General features: G+C 48.6%; 1 protein-coding gene across 9 annotated transcripts in view; it reads left to right on the plus strand.

Moving 5' to 3' along the window:
• ARHGEF4 (Rho guanine nucleotide exchange factor 4) overlaps nucleotides 1-17,790 on the plus strand; it is a 269,255-nt gene that overhangs the window by 242,978 nt on the left and 8,487 nt on the right. For 4 of the 9 annotated variants that reach the window (XM_019837885.3, XM_023259188.2, XM_023259190.2 and 1 more), the window contains 2 exons: nucleotides 4,631-4,803; nucleotides 16,694-16,873. In XM_019837885.3, the coding sequence (XP_019693444.3) occupies nucleotides 4,631-4,803; nucleotides 16,694-16,873 (353 nt within the window). Of the gene's footprint in view, nucleotides 1-4,630; nucleotides 4,804-12,309; nucleotides 12,557-12,835; nucleotides 13,000-16,693; nucleotides 16,874-17,790 lie in introns of those variants that run through there. The other 5 variants (XM_011285191.4, XM_023259189.2, XM_023259192.2 and 2 more) reach the window with 3 other exon arrangements.

The following is a 17,790-nucleotide window of genomic DNA, read 5'->3' on the forward strand; positions in this document are numbered from 1 at the left end:
AGAAACATACATTACTGGTGAGTATGTAAAATGGTACCACTACTCTGGAAAACTGTTCTGTAGTTTCTTAAAAAACTGAACACTTGGGGCACCTGGGTGGCTCAGTCGGATGAATGTCCGACTCTGGATTTCAGCTCAGGTCATGATCTCACAGTTCGTGAGGTCAGGCCCTTCCTTGAGCTCTGCCATATGACCTGGCAGTTACACTCCTGAGCAATTACATTCATCCCAGAGAAATGAAAACTTGTTCTTAGTACCTTTATTTGTAACAGTGTAAAATTGGAAATCACTTGGATGTCTGTCAGTGGGCTGAATGATTAAACAAATCTGTAAACCCATTGCATGGAATACTAGTAAGTGATAAAAAGGAATGAGGTTTAAATACAAACAACTCAGACAGATCTCAAGGGCCTTTGGCTGAGTGAAAAAAGTCAACCTCTAAAGCTTACATACTGGTTGCTGTGGTGGTTACACAAATCTACACAGGTGATAAAATGACTTAGAACCATATACACACATTGTACCAAGGTAATTTTCCTGGCTGTGATATTATATTAGAATTCCATAAGCTGTAATCACTGTGTGAAGGATACACAAGACCTCTTCACTACTGTTACAAATTCCCTACACTCTATGGTTATTTCAAAATAAAAAGTTTTTTTAATGCTCTAGAGGAGAAGGTATGCCACTCAGAGAACCTTTGATGGATTATAGTTTGTTTTAGATGTGTATTGCAGCTACATTTTTTATAAAGACAGAGTCCTCATCTCCTATAAATATATACTACAGTATTTACAGATGGAATTATGTCATATCCTGGATCTGTGGAGAGGGGATAAAGATGAAGCAAGATTGCCCTCATGTTGAGAATTGTTGAAGCTGGATGATGGGTGTACAAGATTCATTTACACTGTCATCTCTTCATTTGTACATATTTCAAACTTTCCATTATAAAACAATTTAAAAACATAAATGAAATAAAAATGATGAGGGTTCCTTGGGACTCTTGATTGCATGGGTCAGTGGCAGAACTATTAGCTCCTGCCCCCAAGCTGGGCTCAGACCATTGCTGCCAGGCTAGAGCAGAGGGCTTTCTCGGGTCAGTTCCAGGGACAGGATGCTGCTCTCAAGTCACATGCTTCTGTTTCCATATTCAGCCACGTGCATGCAACTTTAACTGTATTCCTGGTATTGGCTCTGCCAGGCCTCATAGGCTCTGCCTTCAACTATTTCTCTTCTAGGCCTCTCTGCGTTCATTTATTCATCTCTCCACTTTTTTATTCATCTGTTCTATCATTCCTCTGTACACCATTCTTCCACCCATCTGTCTACTCATTCATTTCTTTAACACTTACAGAAGTCTACATCAATGAATAAGGCATGGTTACTGCCTTTGGGAGAGACAGTCAGACAATGCAATATATAGGGGACGTATGATAAATGCCATAACCATTGTCTGTACAAAGCACCTCGGGAGTGAAATAGAAGCCGATGTCAGTCCTTGGAGTGATGATGTCTAATAAGACTTGCACAGAGGAGGTAATGCTTGAGGTGAGTCTTGAAAGTTAATATTTTCACCTATGTTTGGCTCACCCGGGTAATCCGGGATAATCTCCCTATTTTGAGGTCAGCTGGTTTGCAGACTTAATTCCATCTGCAACCTTAATTCCTCTTTGTCATGTAAAATAACATATTCATGGACTCCAGGGATTAGGATTTTGACATTTTTGGGGATCCATTACTCTGCCTCCCACAAGAATAGAGTCAACAACTTGATTTAAGGACAGAGCAAACATTATGGATCCATAGGAAAGGACCATCTATTCCACAAATAGTGCTAAGACAATCGCTTATCTTTACAGAAAAAATGAAATTGGATTCTAAAGGTTCTGGACCCCATTATCATGTGTGCTCCCACCACCAAGCAATTCTCAGACACCAGCGAGGTGTCCTACGATTCAACTCAATTCTCACACTCTCTACCTGGAGATAGCATCAGATCCCACAGATTAACAGGGCTCAGTCCTGTACAACTACCCTTCTTCTCCCACTTTGGACACTAGTCACAAACTCCAGATGCTTCTGACCAACAGGCTGTCGATTGGAGGTTCCAGCTGACTCCCACCTTGTGTTCAAGTAATTTGCTAGAGCAGCTCACAGTACTCAGAGAAACATTTTACTGACTGATTACTGATTTATTATAAAAGGATATAACTCAGGAACAATGAGATGGAAGACATATACAGGCAAGTAATGCAGGAAGGGTCACAGAGCTGCCATGCCTTCTCCAGGTATGCCACTCTCCCAGTCTCCGTGTGTTCACCAACCAGAAAGCTCTCCAAACACTGTCCTTTGGGTTTTTATAGAGGCTTCATTATGTAGGCATGATTGACTAAATCATTGGCCATTGGCTATTACCTCAACCTCCAACCCCTCTCCGTGCCCCAGAAGTAGGTTGGGGGATGGGACTAAAAGTTCTAAACCTCTAATCTCAGGGTTGTTTCCCCTGGCAACCATCCCCATCCCTAGGTTACCTAGGGGCTTTCTGGAAGTCAGATTAATGTAACAAAAAACCTTTATCTCTCTTATCACTGGATATTCCCAAGGGTTTTAGGAGGTCTTTGCCTGGACGGGTGGAAGACCAAATATATATTTCTTATTATAAATCACAGTACCACAGATTCCAACCCACACAATACACGATATACAATACACAAATATATTCCCAGTTGCATAAAAACTTGATGTCAAAAGAAAAACTATAGGGGGTACCTGGGGGGCCCAGTCAGTTAAGTGTCTGACTCTTGATCTCAGCTCAGGTTTTGATCTCAGGACCATGAGTTCAAGCCCCATGTTGGGCTCCATGCTGAGCATGAGCCCTACTTAAAACAAAACAAAACAAAAACACTATAAAACATTGAAGAATAACATAGGAAAATATTGTAACTTTGAGGTAGGGAAGAGTTTCCTAAACACAAAACCATATAGGACAAGATTGATAAATTTGTCTATATGAAAATTAAGAACTTCTGTTCATCAAAAGCAATTTAAGGAGACAGGACAAGCCACAAAGTGGGAGACCATAGTTTTGATACATGTGGGTGACAAAGATTTAGTATGGAGAATGAGAGCAGTGTATGTACATATATATATACATAGAAATAAATTTTTTTACATTAATGATTACATTAAAGACCAACAAGCTCAGTTGACATAGATATTTCATATGAAAGGAGATACTAGTGACTCATAAGTATAGATAAGGTGTGTTCACCTCATTAGTGATCAGAGACGGGTGAATTCAAACCACAGTAAGATATGGTTCCATACCCATCAGCCTGTCAACAATGTCTGACAACGCCAGTCCTCAGAGTGGTGGGAACATTCATACACACTGTTGGAGGTCTTAAGTGGTAGAATAGCTTTGGGAAACAGTTTGGCATACCTACAACCCAGGAATGCCAAACCTGGGCACACGCCCCCTAGAGCATGAATTCACACCAGGGGTAATAATTTTGCCAAAGGGGGCAAAAACCTTAGGTATTATGATAGTTTGTGGCTTTCCAAAGAGCCACAGAACATAAAACAAACATATGGTATATTTGTAGTATTAAATTTTCATTGAGATGATTAGGAAAACCATGTGTAAAAGGCTGTTTAAGGGTTAATAATGAGAAAGAGTTGAGAAACACCGTCCAAGGTGAAACTCTGAGACACGTGCCCAGGAGGTTTGTAGGTATGTTTGCAATGCCATCGTTCACACTGGCAACAACACAGAAAAACACCCAATGTCTCCAGCAGTGCAATGGGTATGTAAAATGTGATGTATTCATAAAATGCAAGATTGTGCAGCAGTGAGACTGAATCAGTCACAGCTGCATAACCCAAAAAAAAAGCTGTTGAGTAAAAAAAAAAAAAAAAAAAAAAAAAAAAGTTGAATTAAAGAAAGAAAGGAAAGAAAGAAAGAAAGAAGAAAGGTCAGTCAGTCAAAGAGAAGCTACTGGATGGTCCCATTTATGTAAGGTCAAACCATGCAAAACTTGACAGAAATAAATGCTAAATACAGCATGGGTATGATTTATAGAACTTTGAAATATTGGATAGCCCTAAAGGAAAGAGAGAAGAGAGGGGAATGCAATTGGAGTAGGGCATACAGGCGGTTGAATTCTAAGACTCTGGTGTTTTTCTTAAACAGAGTAAGTACTATGGGAGTTCATTTTATTAATTTTCTACCTATATGTAAATGTATATACTATATATTTCTTTGGAGATATATATATATATATATATATATCCAAATACATATATTCATATATATATATTTCATAATAAATTGTTAGCATTATTCTTAAGGGCCTTCTATCAGACTTGGCATGTTGGTTCAGATGGAGGGGCTCTTGAGTGCCATGCTCTGGCGGACATATGAGTTTCCTTGTTTATGGAGTTGGTGGGAATTGAATGGTGATTAACAATGATGGGGTGAAAGTCAACCAGTGCCCTCTTTCAACTAGACAACGATTTTGCAGCAAAAATGGTTTGAGAAACTAGTTCCCAGGTCTTCTCCCTCCTCTCGAAGGAGCATTTATCCTGAAAAAGGTCATCTCCTTCTCTGCCTGTCCCTCTTCCTCAGCTCCTCTTTGCCAGCTGGTGTCTCTCCTTCCAGCTATCCCTGATGGAGTTCTGGACCCGGCCATCCGTGCTGACGAGGCAGGGAGTGAGGAGGACCTGTATGAGGACCTGCACAGCTCCAGCCACCACTACAGCCACCCTGGAGGGGGTGGTGAGCAGCTGGCCATCAATGAGGTAGGGCCAGGGCTGCATGGGTGAAGGGAAGGGACTGGGACAGATGGCTTGGCTGTCAGGATGAGTCCAGCATGCTCACACAGACCTAGATGTCCACAGGCTCTGTGTTCCAAGCAGATGGCAGTGGCACCAGCATGCACACAACACCATTTGAGCCTGTGGTTCTCCCTTTAGGATGTGGTATCTGCTAGCAGAGCTAACCCAAATACAGGGCCCACCCCTCTGCCCTTATGGACCTACAGGGAACCCAGAATGGCAGGCATGACTCAGGACCTACAATCAAAGTGTACTGGTCTATCCTACCCAATTCCTGAATGCAGGAACTCTGCTTGGTGGGAGGAAGGCCAGGGCTTAGCCCCCTCCCTCCAAGAAGTTTTCAGGACAGGATTGGGGGAGTGAGGCAAGTGAAAATTGATTTCTTTCCTGTTGAATCCTAGAGCTCAAAACTTATTATGGTTGCTATGACAACTGTGTGCAAGTTACTCTTTTATTTTCTCTTTCTGTTCCTACCTACGCAGAAGAAATTAGTGACAAACTTCCTCTAGGCAAAACTGGTTCCCATACCGAGGACTCCTTCTGCATTGTCCAAGGACAGAGAAATTTTGAGACCTTGACTCCTCTCTTTTTATCACTTATACTCCTATTTTCTCCCCTTCTTCGCTTTTAATTCGGGGGTGGGGGGCATTAAACATAATGTGGTCCATAACCCACATCCATAACAACACCATGTTCTCTTCCTAGTCATGAGCTACTATCTATTAATGCTTCATCAAAACCAGAATCTGACCACCCAGGATCTTACACCTCGGAAGGGATCAATTTACAGTTTGAGTGAATGAGTGGGCTGGTGGGCTTCTCAGAAACCCTCAAGGAGTGTCCTGTCCTTATTACCTACTTACTGGACAGATGGTTACAAACTGTTGATGGTGGATGAACTCTTTCCCCAGGCCCAGCTCTGAATAAATGATTTAAAACAGTCATTGAATAATGCTTTATTCAAGATCCATTTGTTAAAGAATACATATTCAAATAAGTTAAATAAGTTGATTTTTCCAATACATAAAGCCTTTCTTTAAGTGCTTCTCATAGGTTATTTTGAATGGAAGATGTCCTAAAATATGTCTTCTTAAGCAGAATTCACAGATAATGGTTTTTTTTGAAGTCTCAGGCTGCCCTCCTCAGTCTTGGGCCCCAGCCCTGGTGGAGAGCAGCATGGTGTAAGAGGGGAGAATCCGGACTTTGGGGCCTCCCACTCCTGGATGGGAGTTCCTCCCTGCCCAGTACCCTGCCTGGCGTAAAGCTCTGAGCAGCTAACCCTCTGAATTCTGGTTTACTTAACTGTAAACAAGGATAGCCATGAGCTTACATAAGGACTAACTGAAATAACATAGATAACCTGGCATATGGTGGGTTGTCCAGCAATGAGGATGATAGTGAGGAAGGAATGCTAACATAAAGCTTTTAGAGACTCTGAACAGTTGTGGGGATATTTGATTAGCCATCAGTGCTGCATTGTTAGAGGTCTGTGTCTGCTTTTCATAGTTGTGTATCTCCTACTTGAGGGTGAAATTCTGGTCTGTCATATCTTGCTGCTGGTAAGGAAGTGCCTTCGGGGGCCCTTGACAAGTTATTCATTCTAAAAGGTTTTGGATAAGGAAAGCCAAGAGCCAGGAGTGCTCTAAGAGAACCAATAGCTACTGGCAGAGGGCACCTCTATGAAGGAAATAAAGGTAATTTAGATCATGAATTGGATAGCACCTATTTTAGCTGCTTAGAGACTTTGTTTCTTGTTTGGTTCAAAGGTCTTTCTTGGTATTTAAGGTTCCTGAGTAGACGGGGGGGTGATGTTGTATCTTATGTTTAAAGTGCTTGGGTGCTTGGTGCTTCAGGGTACTTGTCTTTCCTGGACATGCCCCTGTGGGGAAGGACATGTCACATCATGCAGGAGGGCAGCCAGTCAGACTGGGGAGCCCCTCTCCAGTGATGCAGCAGCGAATGCAGGTGTCAGTGTCCACCAGGCTGCTCTCCTTCATGAGACCCACCAGCACTTCTAGATCCCTTTTCAGGGCAACATAGCATGAAGGGCAGGGCCTGGGTTTGGAGGCTGGCAGCACTGCATCTGCCCCCCCCCCCACCCTGCCACTGGACAGTGGAGGACATGTGGCCAGTCATCCAATCCTCAGGGTCTCAGTTTCCTCTGGTGGGATGGGTGTGTCACTTGAGCTGCACTGGCAGCTACAGGAGGGTCACTGTACCCAGGTGTATAAGGGACTTAGGAAAGGCAGCACCCATTTGTCAGCAGCATTGAATAGACCCACTTTATCAGAAACTGAAGAGATATAAAAGGTGATTCTGCAATAAGGCTACTTCACTTGGCCTTCCAAGAGCAGTGAAGCCCCACCATGAATGCCCTGAACACACCAGCACTCACTGCTGGTTCACATGTGTGGCAAGCTGATTTGCTAGGGTCAACATGAGTTTCATACTTAGAGATTATAGCAGCAACAGATATCAGAGAAAAGTCCATACTAAAGAATATTTATCTTGCTCTAAAATCACATATTCACTTATATTTTTTAGACACACATATCATGTTCTAAATTGTGACACTTTCTCGTTTGTATTGACCTCAGAAGAAGACACCACATCTCAGTTTCCTAAACAGAAGGGAGTTCAAACCATCCAGTCCAAAGCGCAGTAGACATAGGGGAGAATAGTGAAGCATTTTTGTATTCTGGGTACAGAAGAAATGAGTGCATGTGCTCACAAACACATGCACATGCACATGCAGGTTTATGAGTGTGATGTGTATATGTGTGTGTTGAATGCATGTGACATATTTACTGAGCATGTAATTACTGTCAAGTAATGTCCCAGGCCCTGGGATACAGAATATATAGGAATGTTGAGGGTTGGGACAGGCAGCGCATGTCTGTGCGCTGACAAAAGTGAAAAGGGACACAATATCATATTCATTCTGTATTCTCTGCATCACACTTGTGCCTTGCACCTCGTGATAGTCCAGACCTTGCAACATGAGTTAACTGCAGTGCCTAGAAGTGTTCCTTTTTTTTTTTTTTTTGAGTGTCATGCGGTCTGGTACCTTGTCCAGATGCCCATGACTGAGGCCTATGTCTGTTTGGCCAATTCCTCACCATCTTCCCGGCCTTTCCCAGCCTTTCCCTGCCTCACGAGGCTCTGAGCATACTTTGCTGGGCTGGAGTCAGGCCTGAGGGTATCATTAGCCCAAGGATTTTTTTCTGGGGTTGAGGGCTGAAAGGAAGAAGTGTCTTCTTTTCATTTCCACCAGTCCTACACCGCCCCCACCCCCCGCCCAGTTGTGAGAAGGGACCAGAGGAGGGGAGGGCATGGCTCCTGGCCTGGGGTCTTCTGATGCCCCCTCCGTTGTGCTGTGGGTGGCAGCATCTCCCCTGGGGGCCAGGTCATGGCTGCATTAACAAAGGGCGCATGTGTGGAGCCAGTCTTCCCTAGTTCTGCCCACTACCTGACTCTGGCTCTGAGGGTCTTATTGTATCCAGGTCTGCTCCAAGCACCTGATGTCCCTGCTCTAGGAGGGCATGGAGGGGGCGTGCCAAGGACAGTTCCTGGATCCTCCTGCTGAGAAGAGATAAGTGTGAACTAGAGGGCAGTCAGACATAAATCTTGTCCTCTAACCTGGGGCTTAGAGCATAATAGGAGCTCTACCAATAATTAGGCCAGCACAGCGGGTGGGAAGCAGGACTGTCCTGGCCCACAGGCCATAGGGTAACCTGAGGATAGAAGACAGTCTTGCCATCCTCAAGCTCCCAGAAACTCTTTGTGGAACACTAAGAGGACACTCAGGACACCAGGCCAGCTTATGACCTCCCCCTCCATGGAGATAGTCTGACCTTCTCTCCAGGTGTTTCTGTCTTCCCCAGTGTCTGTGAGCCTGGAGATCCATCCCAAGGCCTACCTGGCTCTGGTACCCCTTGTGGCACCAGCCCAAGGGAAGAGCCTGATACTGGTCAGTGCCCCAGATACCTTTTCATGCCCTGTTGTTGGACAACAACCTCACTTAACTCTCCATGAGATGGGGTAGCAGGAGACCCTGGGCCAGGACTGTAAGTTGTCTGGTGGCCAGCACACCCAGAGCAGTTTTCCTCATCCATCCCCAAGCCACAGTGCTGGGGGCTTATCCCTCATCTGTCCAAACACCTATGTCACCTGTCCATCTCCCTGCCAGTCCTGCCACTGGCAGTGCCTCCCTGCAACTCCCTGCTACCTCCTCCACTTACCCTCCCCTCCCTGGCTTGGAACCATCCAGTTTGAACCCCTCAAGGGCCAAGTCCTTTGCTTTCAAGCTTTTCTGGTTTTGCTTTTTTGGTCATGAAACATACACAAAAAGGACGTTGCCATTGTGTTCCCTGCTATCACCCCAGTTCACTAGGATCAAAAGTCTGGGTGCCGCCCGGCAAGGCAGTGGCCACCTCTTAGGTCTTGGTCCCAGCCCGGGTTCAGAGGTTCTTCTGCCCCAAGGTGGTCAGCTACAGGGGAGACAGAGGTCTTGTTCCAGAAATGGGCCATGGCTGAAGCCCTAAAACAGGCCTCTGGGGCCAGTACAGCGTCAGGTAGAGTGCTATAGACCCACAGCCCTCAGCACTGTGCTGACCAGTGGATTCCCATAACTGTCCTCTGTGCCTTTCTTCCTTGCTGTCCAGTGGCTCTGGAACCACAGGGGAACAATGAAACATCTGGCCTAAAGTCAGGACTTCTGAGCCACACCCTACCAAGAGGGCATGTCACACAGTCTTACAGAGGAGCCCTGGGATTTGGGGTGGCTGGGAGCCTTTGATGCCTTCTGTTACCCCACTATCCTCCTGAGAAATTGAGGGAGCAAATCTTGAGCCTAGTTTTCTGAACTGAAGAGAAACAGAAAAATGACTTTCCCCTCACAACCAGACAGATGGGAACAGAACCTTCAGATCTGAGGAGGGCAGCCAGCCTCTCTAGATGTAATCCTAGCCCTCCCCTGGCACACACACAGGTACCCACATGCGCACATATATCCTGGCACCTGCTTGGGGTGTTCAGCAGGATGGTGGTGCCCACAGGTGACTCATCTGTACTCACTCACATGCATGTAGTACTAACACACAGAAACCTCAATATACAGGAAACAAAGTCACTCATGTGTGAACACCTGCCTCTGCACAAATTCCATGACTCCTTCTGACCCAGGAGGCCATAGTGTTGAGCATGGAGCCTGGAAATCTCTGAGCAGGTCTTTCTGATCTGCTTTTAAGTCTCCTTGGCCAGCTTGGCTGCATCCTTCTGATCCATCAGAGGGGCATGGTGACTGTGACAGAGCACATCTTTGTGGATGGAATGATAGACACCTGCTAAGTGTACAGCCTCTGTCAGGGAGGCAGTGGAAATTCCCCAGGAGGGAGCATAATAGGAGCTGACATAGGATACTCCTGCATAGCTGACACAGGATTTTTTTAAAAAGCTGCTGAACCACATGCAGAAGAGTGAAATTGGGCCCTTAACTCACACCATACACAAAAATCAACTCAAAATGGATTAAAGACTTAAACCAAAAACCTGAAACCACAAAAGTACTAGAAGAAAATAGGGAAAAGCTTCTCGACATTGGTCTGGGCAATGTTATTTTGTATATGATGCCAAAAGCACATGTAACAAAAGCAAAAATAGATAAGTGGGATTACACCAGGCCTAAAAGCTTCTGTACATTAAAGGAAACTATCAACAGAGTGAAAAGGCAATCTGTGGAATGGGAGAATGTATTTGCAAACCATATATCTGATAAAGGATTAATATCCAAAATATATAAGTAATTCATACAACCCAGTAGCAAAAAACCCAAATAATCCATTTTTAAAATGGACAGAGGACCTGAATAGACATTTCTCAAAAGAAGATATACAAAATGGCCAACAGGTATATGGACAGATGTTCACCATTGCTAATCATCGAGACATGCAAACCAAAATCACAATGAGATATCACCTCACATCTCTTAGAGTGGCTATTATTAAAAAGACAAAGGATAAGTGTTGGTGACAGTGTGGAGAAAAGGAAACCCTTATAAACTATTGGTGGGAATGTAGATTGGTACAGCCAGTATGGAAGCTCCTCAAAAAATTTAAAATAGAATTATTATGTGATCCAGCAATCATATTTGTGGGTGTTCCAAGAAAATGGGATCAGAATCTCAAAGAGATATCTGCACTCCCGTCTTCTCTGCAGCATTATTCAGTAGCAAAGACATGGAAACAACCTAAGCATTCATTGCGTGATGATTGGACAAGCAAAATGTGGTTTATATGCCATGGAATATTATTCAGCCTTTAAAAGGGAAAGCCCACCATTTGTGACATCACAGGTGAACTTGGAGGACATTATGCTAAGTGAAATAAGCCAGACACAGAAAGATGAAAAGTGTGTCATCTTATTATATGTGTAATCTAAAAGTCAAACAAACTCATAGAAGCAGAAGATAGGGGATTGCCTGGAGTTGAGGGAGGGAAAAATGGGGACATGTCAGCCAAAGTGTACAAAGTTTCTGTTGTGCCAGATGACTAAGTTCTGGAGATCTAATGTGCAGCATGGTGACCATAGTTAAGGAGTACTGTGTTGTATACTTGAAGTGTGTGAAGTGGTTAGATCTTAGTGTTGTCACCACACACACACACACACACACACACAGAGGTGATAGGGTAATTAGCCTGATTGTGGTGATTATTTCACAATGTATACCTATTTCAAAACATCAAATTATATCTCTTAAATATATACAATTTTTGTCAGTTATACCTCAATAAAACGGTGGGGGGGGGGGGCGGGGCGAGAAGGGGAGTAGCCACTGAAGAAGCCAGCTGCTTTCCCAAAGGAACAAAATGCTGCTGGGATGGGTCAGTAAGGAGAAGTCCTGAGTCAGGACCTTCCTGGAGCACCTCCATATGGGTGATGCCTCAGTCTGTCCTGACTCCACCATCCCTGTATTCCTAGGCGCTTTTATGAGTGAGCAAATTACTTGACCTTTGCGAGATGCATTGACTCCTGAAGTGGGGGCCACGACAGCTCTTGGTATTAGGGATCAGAGCCCCTGGCCTATCCCCATGGCCCGGTGCCCCAATACTGTGAAGCCTTGAGGTACCCCCCACGCACCTCCTCCCACGCCCTGGCCGGAGCGCAGCGTGGCCCTCCGCGCCCGGTCAGTGCGGGGTCCCGGATCGCCGGGAGCGCGTCTATGTCCCCCTAGGAAACCGCCCTCCCCTCGTCAGGAGGCGCCCCAGGCAGGCCGCCTCGCACGCCCGAGCCTCCTCACCCCTCCCACCCCGGCTCCCCCGCCCTTGCGGCCGGCTCGGTTGCTAGGGCTGCGGGGCTTGGAGACGCGGCGCGCACGTCGCGAGCTGAGCTGGAGAAGCCCCGGGCCCGGCGACCGCAGCGGCTCCGCCCCCCTCCGGGCGCTCCGGGCCGCCTTGCTCCCGCCCTATCGCGGCGGGATCTCCGGGCCGCAAGGGGCTGGCAGGCCGGGGCCATGGCCAGAGCCCCGCAGTCCCGGCGACGCCCCGCGGCGCCCGGCAGCGCCCTGCGCGCCTTGCTGCGCTGCAACCTGCCCCCCGGCGCCCAGCGCGTGGTGGTCTTCGCCGTGCTGGCGCTCCTGGTCCTCATCAACGTCGTGCTGATATTCCTGCTGGCCTTCCGCTGACCGCCCGGGCAGGGCGCCGCGGGGGATCGCGCAGGGGTGAGTGGCGCCGCGCCGCGGAGCATCTTCCTTTTCAGCCGCATCCTCCTCAGTGCCCGCAGTGGCCGGAGGTGCGCCGGCTGACCCTGCCTGGCCCTGGTGCCCCCCTCCTCTGCCAGCTCCATGTGCCACGGCCCGGTGTGTGCGTGCGTCCCCCGGGTGGTGCGGCCCTGCAGGTGACTCTGGGGCCTGGTGACCCTTGTGCCACGGGGTTCTTCTGCCTGTCCTTTGTGCCGTGCGCGTGTGCGTGTACTTAAAATGGCGCGTCTCTACGTGTAACTGAGGATGCGGATGCAGCTGTGGACACGGCTGTCTGTGGTTGTCTGGAAAGTGTACGTGTGACTGCCGTGTGCGCGGAACTGGACATGCGTTTCTGTGTGGGTTGAAAAATGGGGAGATGAGTGGGCTCCTGTGCACGTGTCATCTGCCGTTGCTTTATCCAGGTTAGTGGTCTCGGCCAGCATGCCGCTACTACGGGTAGAGCCCTGCCTGCATCCCTGGAACATGGGCACTCTGAACACCCCCTCTCCCCTGCTGGGCCGCGGCCTGGAGGAGCTGAGCCATATTCCTTCCCAGACTGATTGGAATCCTCCACCGGCCTGCATGTGTGAGAGAGAGGAGGAGATAGGACAGGGTGGGCATGTGTGAGAGAGAGGAGGAGATAGGACAGGGTGGGCATGTGTGAGAGAGAGGAGGAGATAGGACAGGGTGGGAAGGGTGGTGAGTGGTCATCAAGAGCAGCTTTGAGGTAAAGCCTGGCTTCCTCCAGCCTGTCAAAGTCTCCAGGGCACAAGACTGGATCCTGCCCCCTCCCTCTCCCGACCTGCCCCCGGTAAACAGCCCATGTCTCAGAGCCAGCTTCTGCTCCCCACTCCCAGGCCAAGAATGAACCTGCAACCCCTCAGCCTACTGGACTCAAATCTGGGTTTCTGTGCAGCCGTACCTCAGACAGAGAGCTTTAGGAAGGGCCTCTGCCCAGAAACCCATCTAGTGTGGGCCCTGATGGCCTCTGGACTATCCTGGAGGTAGAATGCATGTCTGACCTCTTGGAGCTATATTTTATCTTGGTGACAGAGTGCCGCCCTTTTGTGGATCTATAGAGGAGCTTTGTGGCCCAGGGAGAGCACATGGTTACCGTGGGCATCAGTGAGGGAGACCAGGGGATTTGCTGAAGACTGTGAGTCTGTCAGGCTAACTCCTGTGCACAGCAAGGTACTAGGACAAGAAAGTGACAAATGTGACCAACCCCACCACCACCACCACCACCAAGGGCTTCTGGATAACTGGACAAGGCAGGTATTGGGGCTTGTCCATAAAGGTCAGAAACCATGGTCTCTCTGGGAAGCCTTACCTGTTTGTCCCATACCTGGAGCCCTTCCTCCCATAGCTATACAGGAAACCACTCTGTAGGATGTGCACCTCTCTGCAAGCAAGGGCTGGCAGAATAAAGCAGAAGGGGGAGTCATTGGGCCTTACAAGAGGGGCTTTTGCTCAGGACTCACTTGAGAAAACCTGGAGTTAGGAGGAGGCACCTGGCCTGGTTAATATTAGTAGGAAACAACCTGGGAAGAGAAATGGTGGGAAGCTGGGCTGTGTGGGTATGTCTGCATTGCTTCCTCCCTGCCTGGGCTCCAGCAGTGAAGGCAGCATCCATGCTGTCCTAGAGACCTGCATGTGTATGTAGCTGGTGTGAACTGAGGGTGGAGAGCATATACCTGCAATATGGCATACTGTTCTCCGGAGATCAAAGTGTAGCATCCTGTTAGTGAGTATGTAAATGTGTGTTGGCAGGTGCATGTCAGGGTGTGTGCAGGAAGAGGGGGGTCTCGGAACACCCACCTCTCAAGGATCAAAACTACCCAAATAGCCTATAGTCACATATTCCCTCCATCGTGATGCACACATTTGCCTGATGTCATACACACCCTCTGTCTTTATGCCCACACTCATCCATCGTCACACACACCTTCGGTCCTGATGCACATGCTTACCTGTGATCACTGTCCCTGAAAGAGGACATTCACCTGCAGCCCACATTCTCATTGGCTCACCCACACCACCCTTGAGTACTCTGTTTCTTCCTCGTCTTCAGGCAAGATCTTTCAAGGCCAGGAGTGGTAGCCTGCTTGTGTGGAGTGTGCCAGCTATGGGCTGCCCAGTCTAGTGCCTGCTCCCTAGGTACAGCAGGCTGGCTCCTTTCATGATGCCTTGCTGAGTCCTCTGGTCTCATCTTGTCATATTGCAGCCAGGAGGTCTTGATCCTGGGGGCCAGGCCTTCTTGCAGAAGAGGACATACCTGTAGTATGTCTTTTTAGCTGGGATGATTGCAGTGGTCCCTTGAGGAGGCATGCAACCCCCCAGAAATAACCCAGTGCTTGGTGCCTGTGGTCTCTGGTGGGCCTTGGGCATCTGCAGCCCCTGAATGGCTGTTGTGTGAGAGTAAATGTGCATATAATCATTCTGAGGAATGATTTCATCAGGGTTTGGAGTAGGTTCCATTCCCAGAACACATAAACTGAAGGTTTCTGAATGTGCTTGCTCAGGCCCTACCCTAGGGAAGGTTCCAGCCTGAGTGGGCTCTGGTACCAGGTGGCCTGCCCTACCCTTCACTCTGCCCATTCAGGGTTTGGGGGAAACATTTTAGCTACTGGAACTCTTAGGTGAAGACCCAGCTAGTCTTGCTGCAGCCCTGCTCTGGTTCCCATTTCAATCTGAAGAACACACACTGCCCTGGGAGCACCGAGGAAAGGTCCCATTGGACCTGAAGCCAAGGGAGGATTCACACTCATGAATGGGGCAGAGGCAAGCAGCTCAGAGGAGGAAAGAGTTGGCGCAGACGGCCTGACTGGTGATGCTCTGCGGTAGTGACTGCTTAACCAAAGAGCCAGCCCATGGCTGTGATAGAACCAACACTTGGTCCCAGCAGAAAGGGGCATAGATCTCACCTCCTGTATAGCCCCCTGTCTACCCTTCCTCTTGTCCTAAGCACTCAGGGCCATTCATTATTCACGGAGCAGAAACTGAGCCCATGTTACAGGAAAGCAGGTGTCAGCCCAACAGGAAATGGAGCTCTGAGCACAAGGGTTGCCTGGGGGCTTGGTGGGGGAGGGAGGGGGGCGGCGCGGAATTCCATCTCCTCCTGATGTGAGGTCCATGATAGGAGCATCGCTCCTGATGTGAGGTCCATGGCCATGTTGGAGTAAGGAAACACACCAAGTTATTTCAGCAGAGAGAAATTAATATAAAGAATTATGAGCCAGTTTTAAAGTACTTGACTCCATAACCCAAGTGCACAAGAACAATCCTGAGGTATCTGTTACAGAGGTAGCAGCTGCAAGGTGAACCTACCTCTCCTACAGCTAGGGAATATAGGAAAGAGGTTGGAGTATTTAAAGCTGAGGATCCTGTAGGGCTTGAGACCTAGAAGTCTAAGGATAGGTGCTGCTCAGCTAGTGCTGGTGGATGTGGCAGGGGAGGGCCAAGAGACCGGTTCTGCCAGTGTTGGAAAAACACTGCAAACCAGATCCAGCTACCGTGATGGCTGGGAACCGCTGTCCCTGGGAGGAGTGGTGCTGTTGCTTGCCAGGTGACCTCACAGGTAATGCAAGTCCACAAGAAGCCAGCAGGAGGGAGCAAGCCCTTCTCCCTCCAGCCTTGTGGCACCCTCCAACACCACATTTGGAGAACCTAACAGGGAGCAGCTGGCACAGAAGAAATGTAGCTTGCTGTGCCCAGCCCCAGCATCACAGAGCAGAGCAGAGATGGTAAATGAAGCTGAGAACAATAATTTAATCACTAGTCCAATGGGGATGGGAGGAAGGTGTGCCCTGTGCAGGAGAGTGAGCAACATGCTTGCCTCTCAGATTCTGTGGCTCACCAGTATTCTAGTGGTCAAGTTCACTTCAGGCTTCATCATGAGCCCTGCCAGTCCAGACATGCCCAGGGCATAGTCCTGTTCCCTGAAGAATGGCTGGCTCAGGAGGAGCCTCCGTTCACTCCTTTGTAACATGAGTCAGGATCCCCTCTTCTCAGGGCTGCTGAGGGGTGGGGGGGCAGAAAACAGGACCACCCTGCCCCATGAGGAGGTCCCTGGCAGCTTTACCCCACTGATCTGCCTATCTGTGGCTCTCTTTACAGCTCATCAGTGATGGCAGTGTGGTCTGTGCTGAAGCACTCTGGGACCATGTCACCATGGATGACCAGGAACTGGGCTTCAAAGCTGGGGATGTCATCGAAGTAATGGATGCCACCAACAGAGAGTGGTGGTGGGGTCGTGTTGCTGATGGCGAGGGGTGGTTTCCAGCCAGCTTCGTGCGGGTATGGCACCAGCCTATGCTTTCTCTGGGTCCATAAGGAGCCAACTGGCTCTGCTCAGAAGTGCAGACCTGAAACTGCTCTGGGGTTAGAGGTGCTGGGCATGGACCCCCACCTACCTATGGCTGTGCTGGGACTGCAAGACTGCGGGCTGGAGATGGGAGGTGTGGGGACGGGGATGTGAAGAAGGCCAGCCACAGAATTGTGACACAACCTTCCTCCACCTGCAGACCATCACAAACTCCTGCCTGCCCCACCCCTCCCACCAGGGTGCCCTTGGTGTGCAGAAAGGAATGGGTCAGAAACGATGGTGTGTGGATTCCTCCAGGGGGAATCTGCATGTTAGAATGCCACCACCACAACTCGGTGTATCAGGCATTTACTAAACACTTCAGAAAAGTTGGATAGGCATCTCAAACTTCCGCAACTCTCTGGGAGCTGGGAACAGCCACTTATACCTGAGAAAATTGAGGCTTGGACAAGTTAAGTCGTTAGCACAAAAGATCACAGGGAGGAGACCCAGAACCTACCTATGGTGGCCTTTGGTGTCCAAGGAAGGAACCCGGGTACCCTCAAAGGCCATGCAGAAGGCAGTGGGGAGTAGAGTTCTCAGACCTTGGGTTTCATTGCTTCCCCTGCCCCAGACCTCATGGATAAACGGCCCATTGTCCACCCCAAGCCTGTCCTAGTTCCAGGTCACAGAGCCAGAAAGGCCCCAATCACCCATTCACTTCTGTCACAGGCCCTAGAGGGGCTGGAGTGAGCAGGCACTGGTTCGGAAACCCCCTAAGAGTGAGCATCCACTCTGCTCCCAGCACGGAGTCCAGCACCAGCGCGGGAGGGGGAGGGGAACAGAAGGCGACAGAGAGGGAGAGGGACAGAAGCTGGCGCCTCTGGAGGGGCTGGCGAGCCTCCGGTGT

Source organism: Felis catus, chromosome C1 (genome assembly GCF_018350175.1).
Source record: "Felis catus isolate Fca126 chromosome C1, F.catus_Fca126_mat1.0, whole genome shotgun sequence".
Lineage (NCBI taxonomy): Eukaryota > Metazoa > Chordata > Mammalia > Carnivora > Felidae > Felis > Felis catus.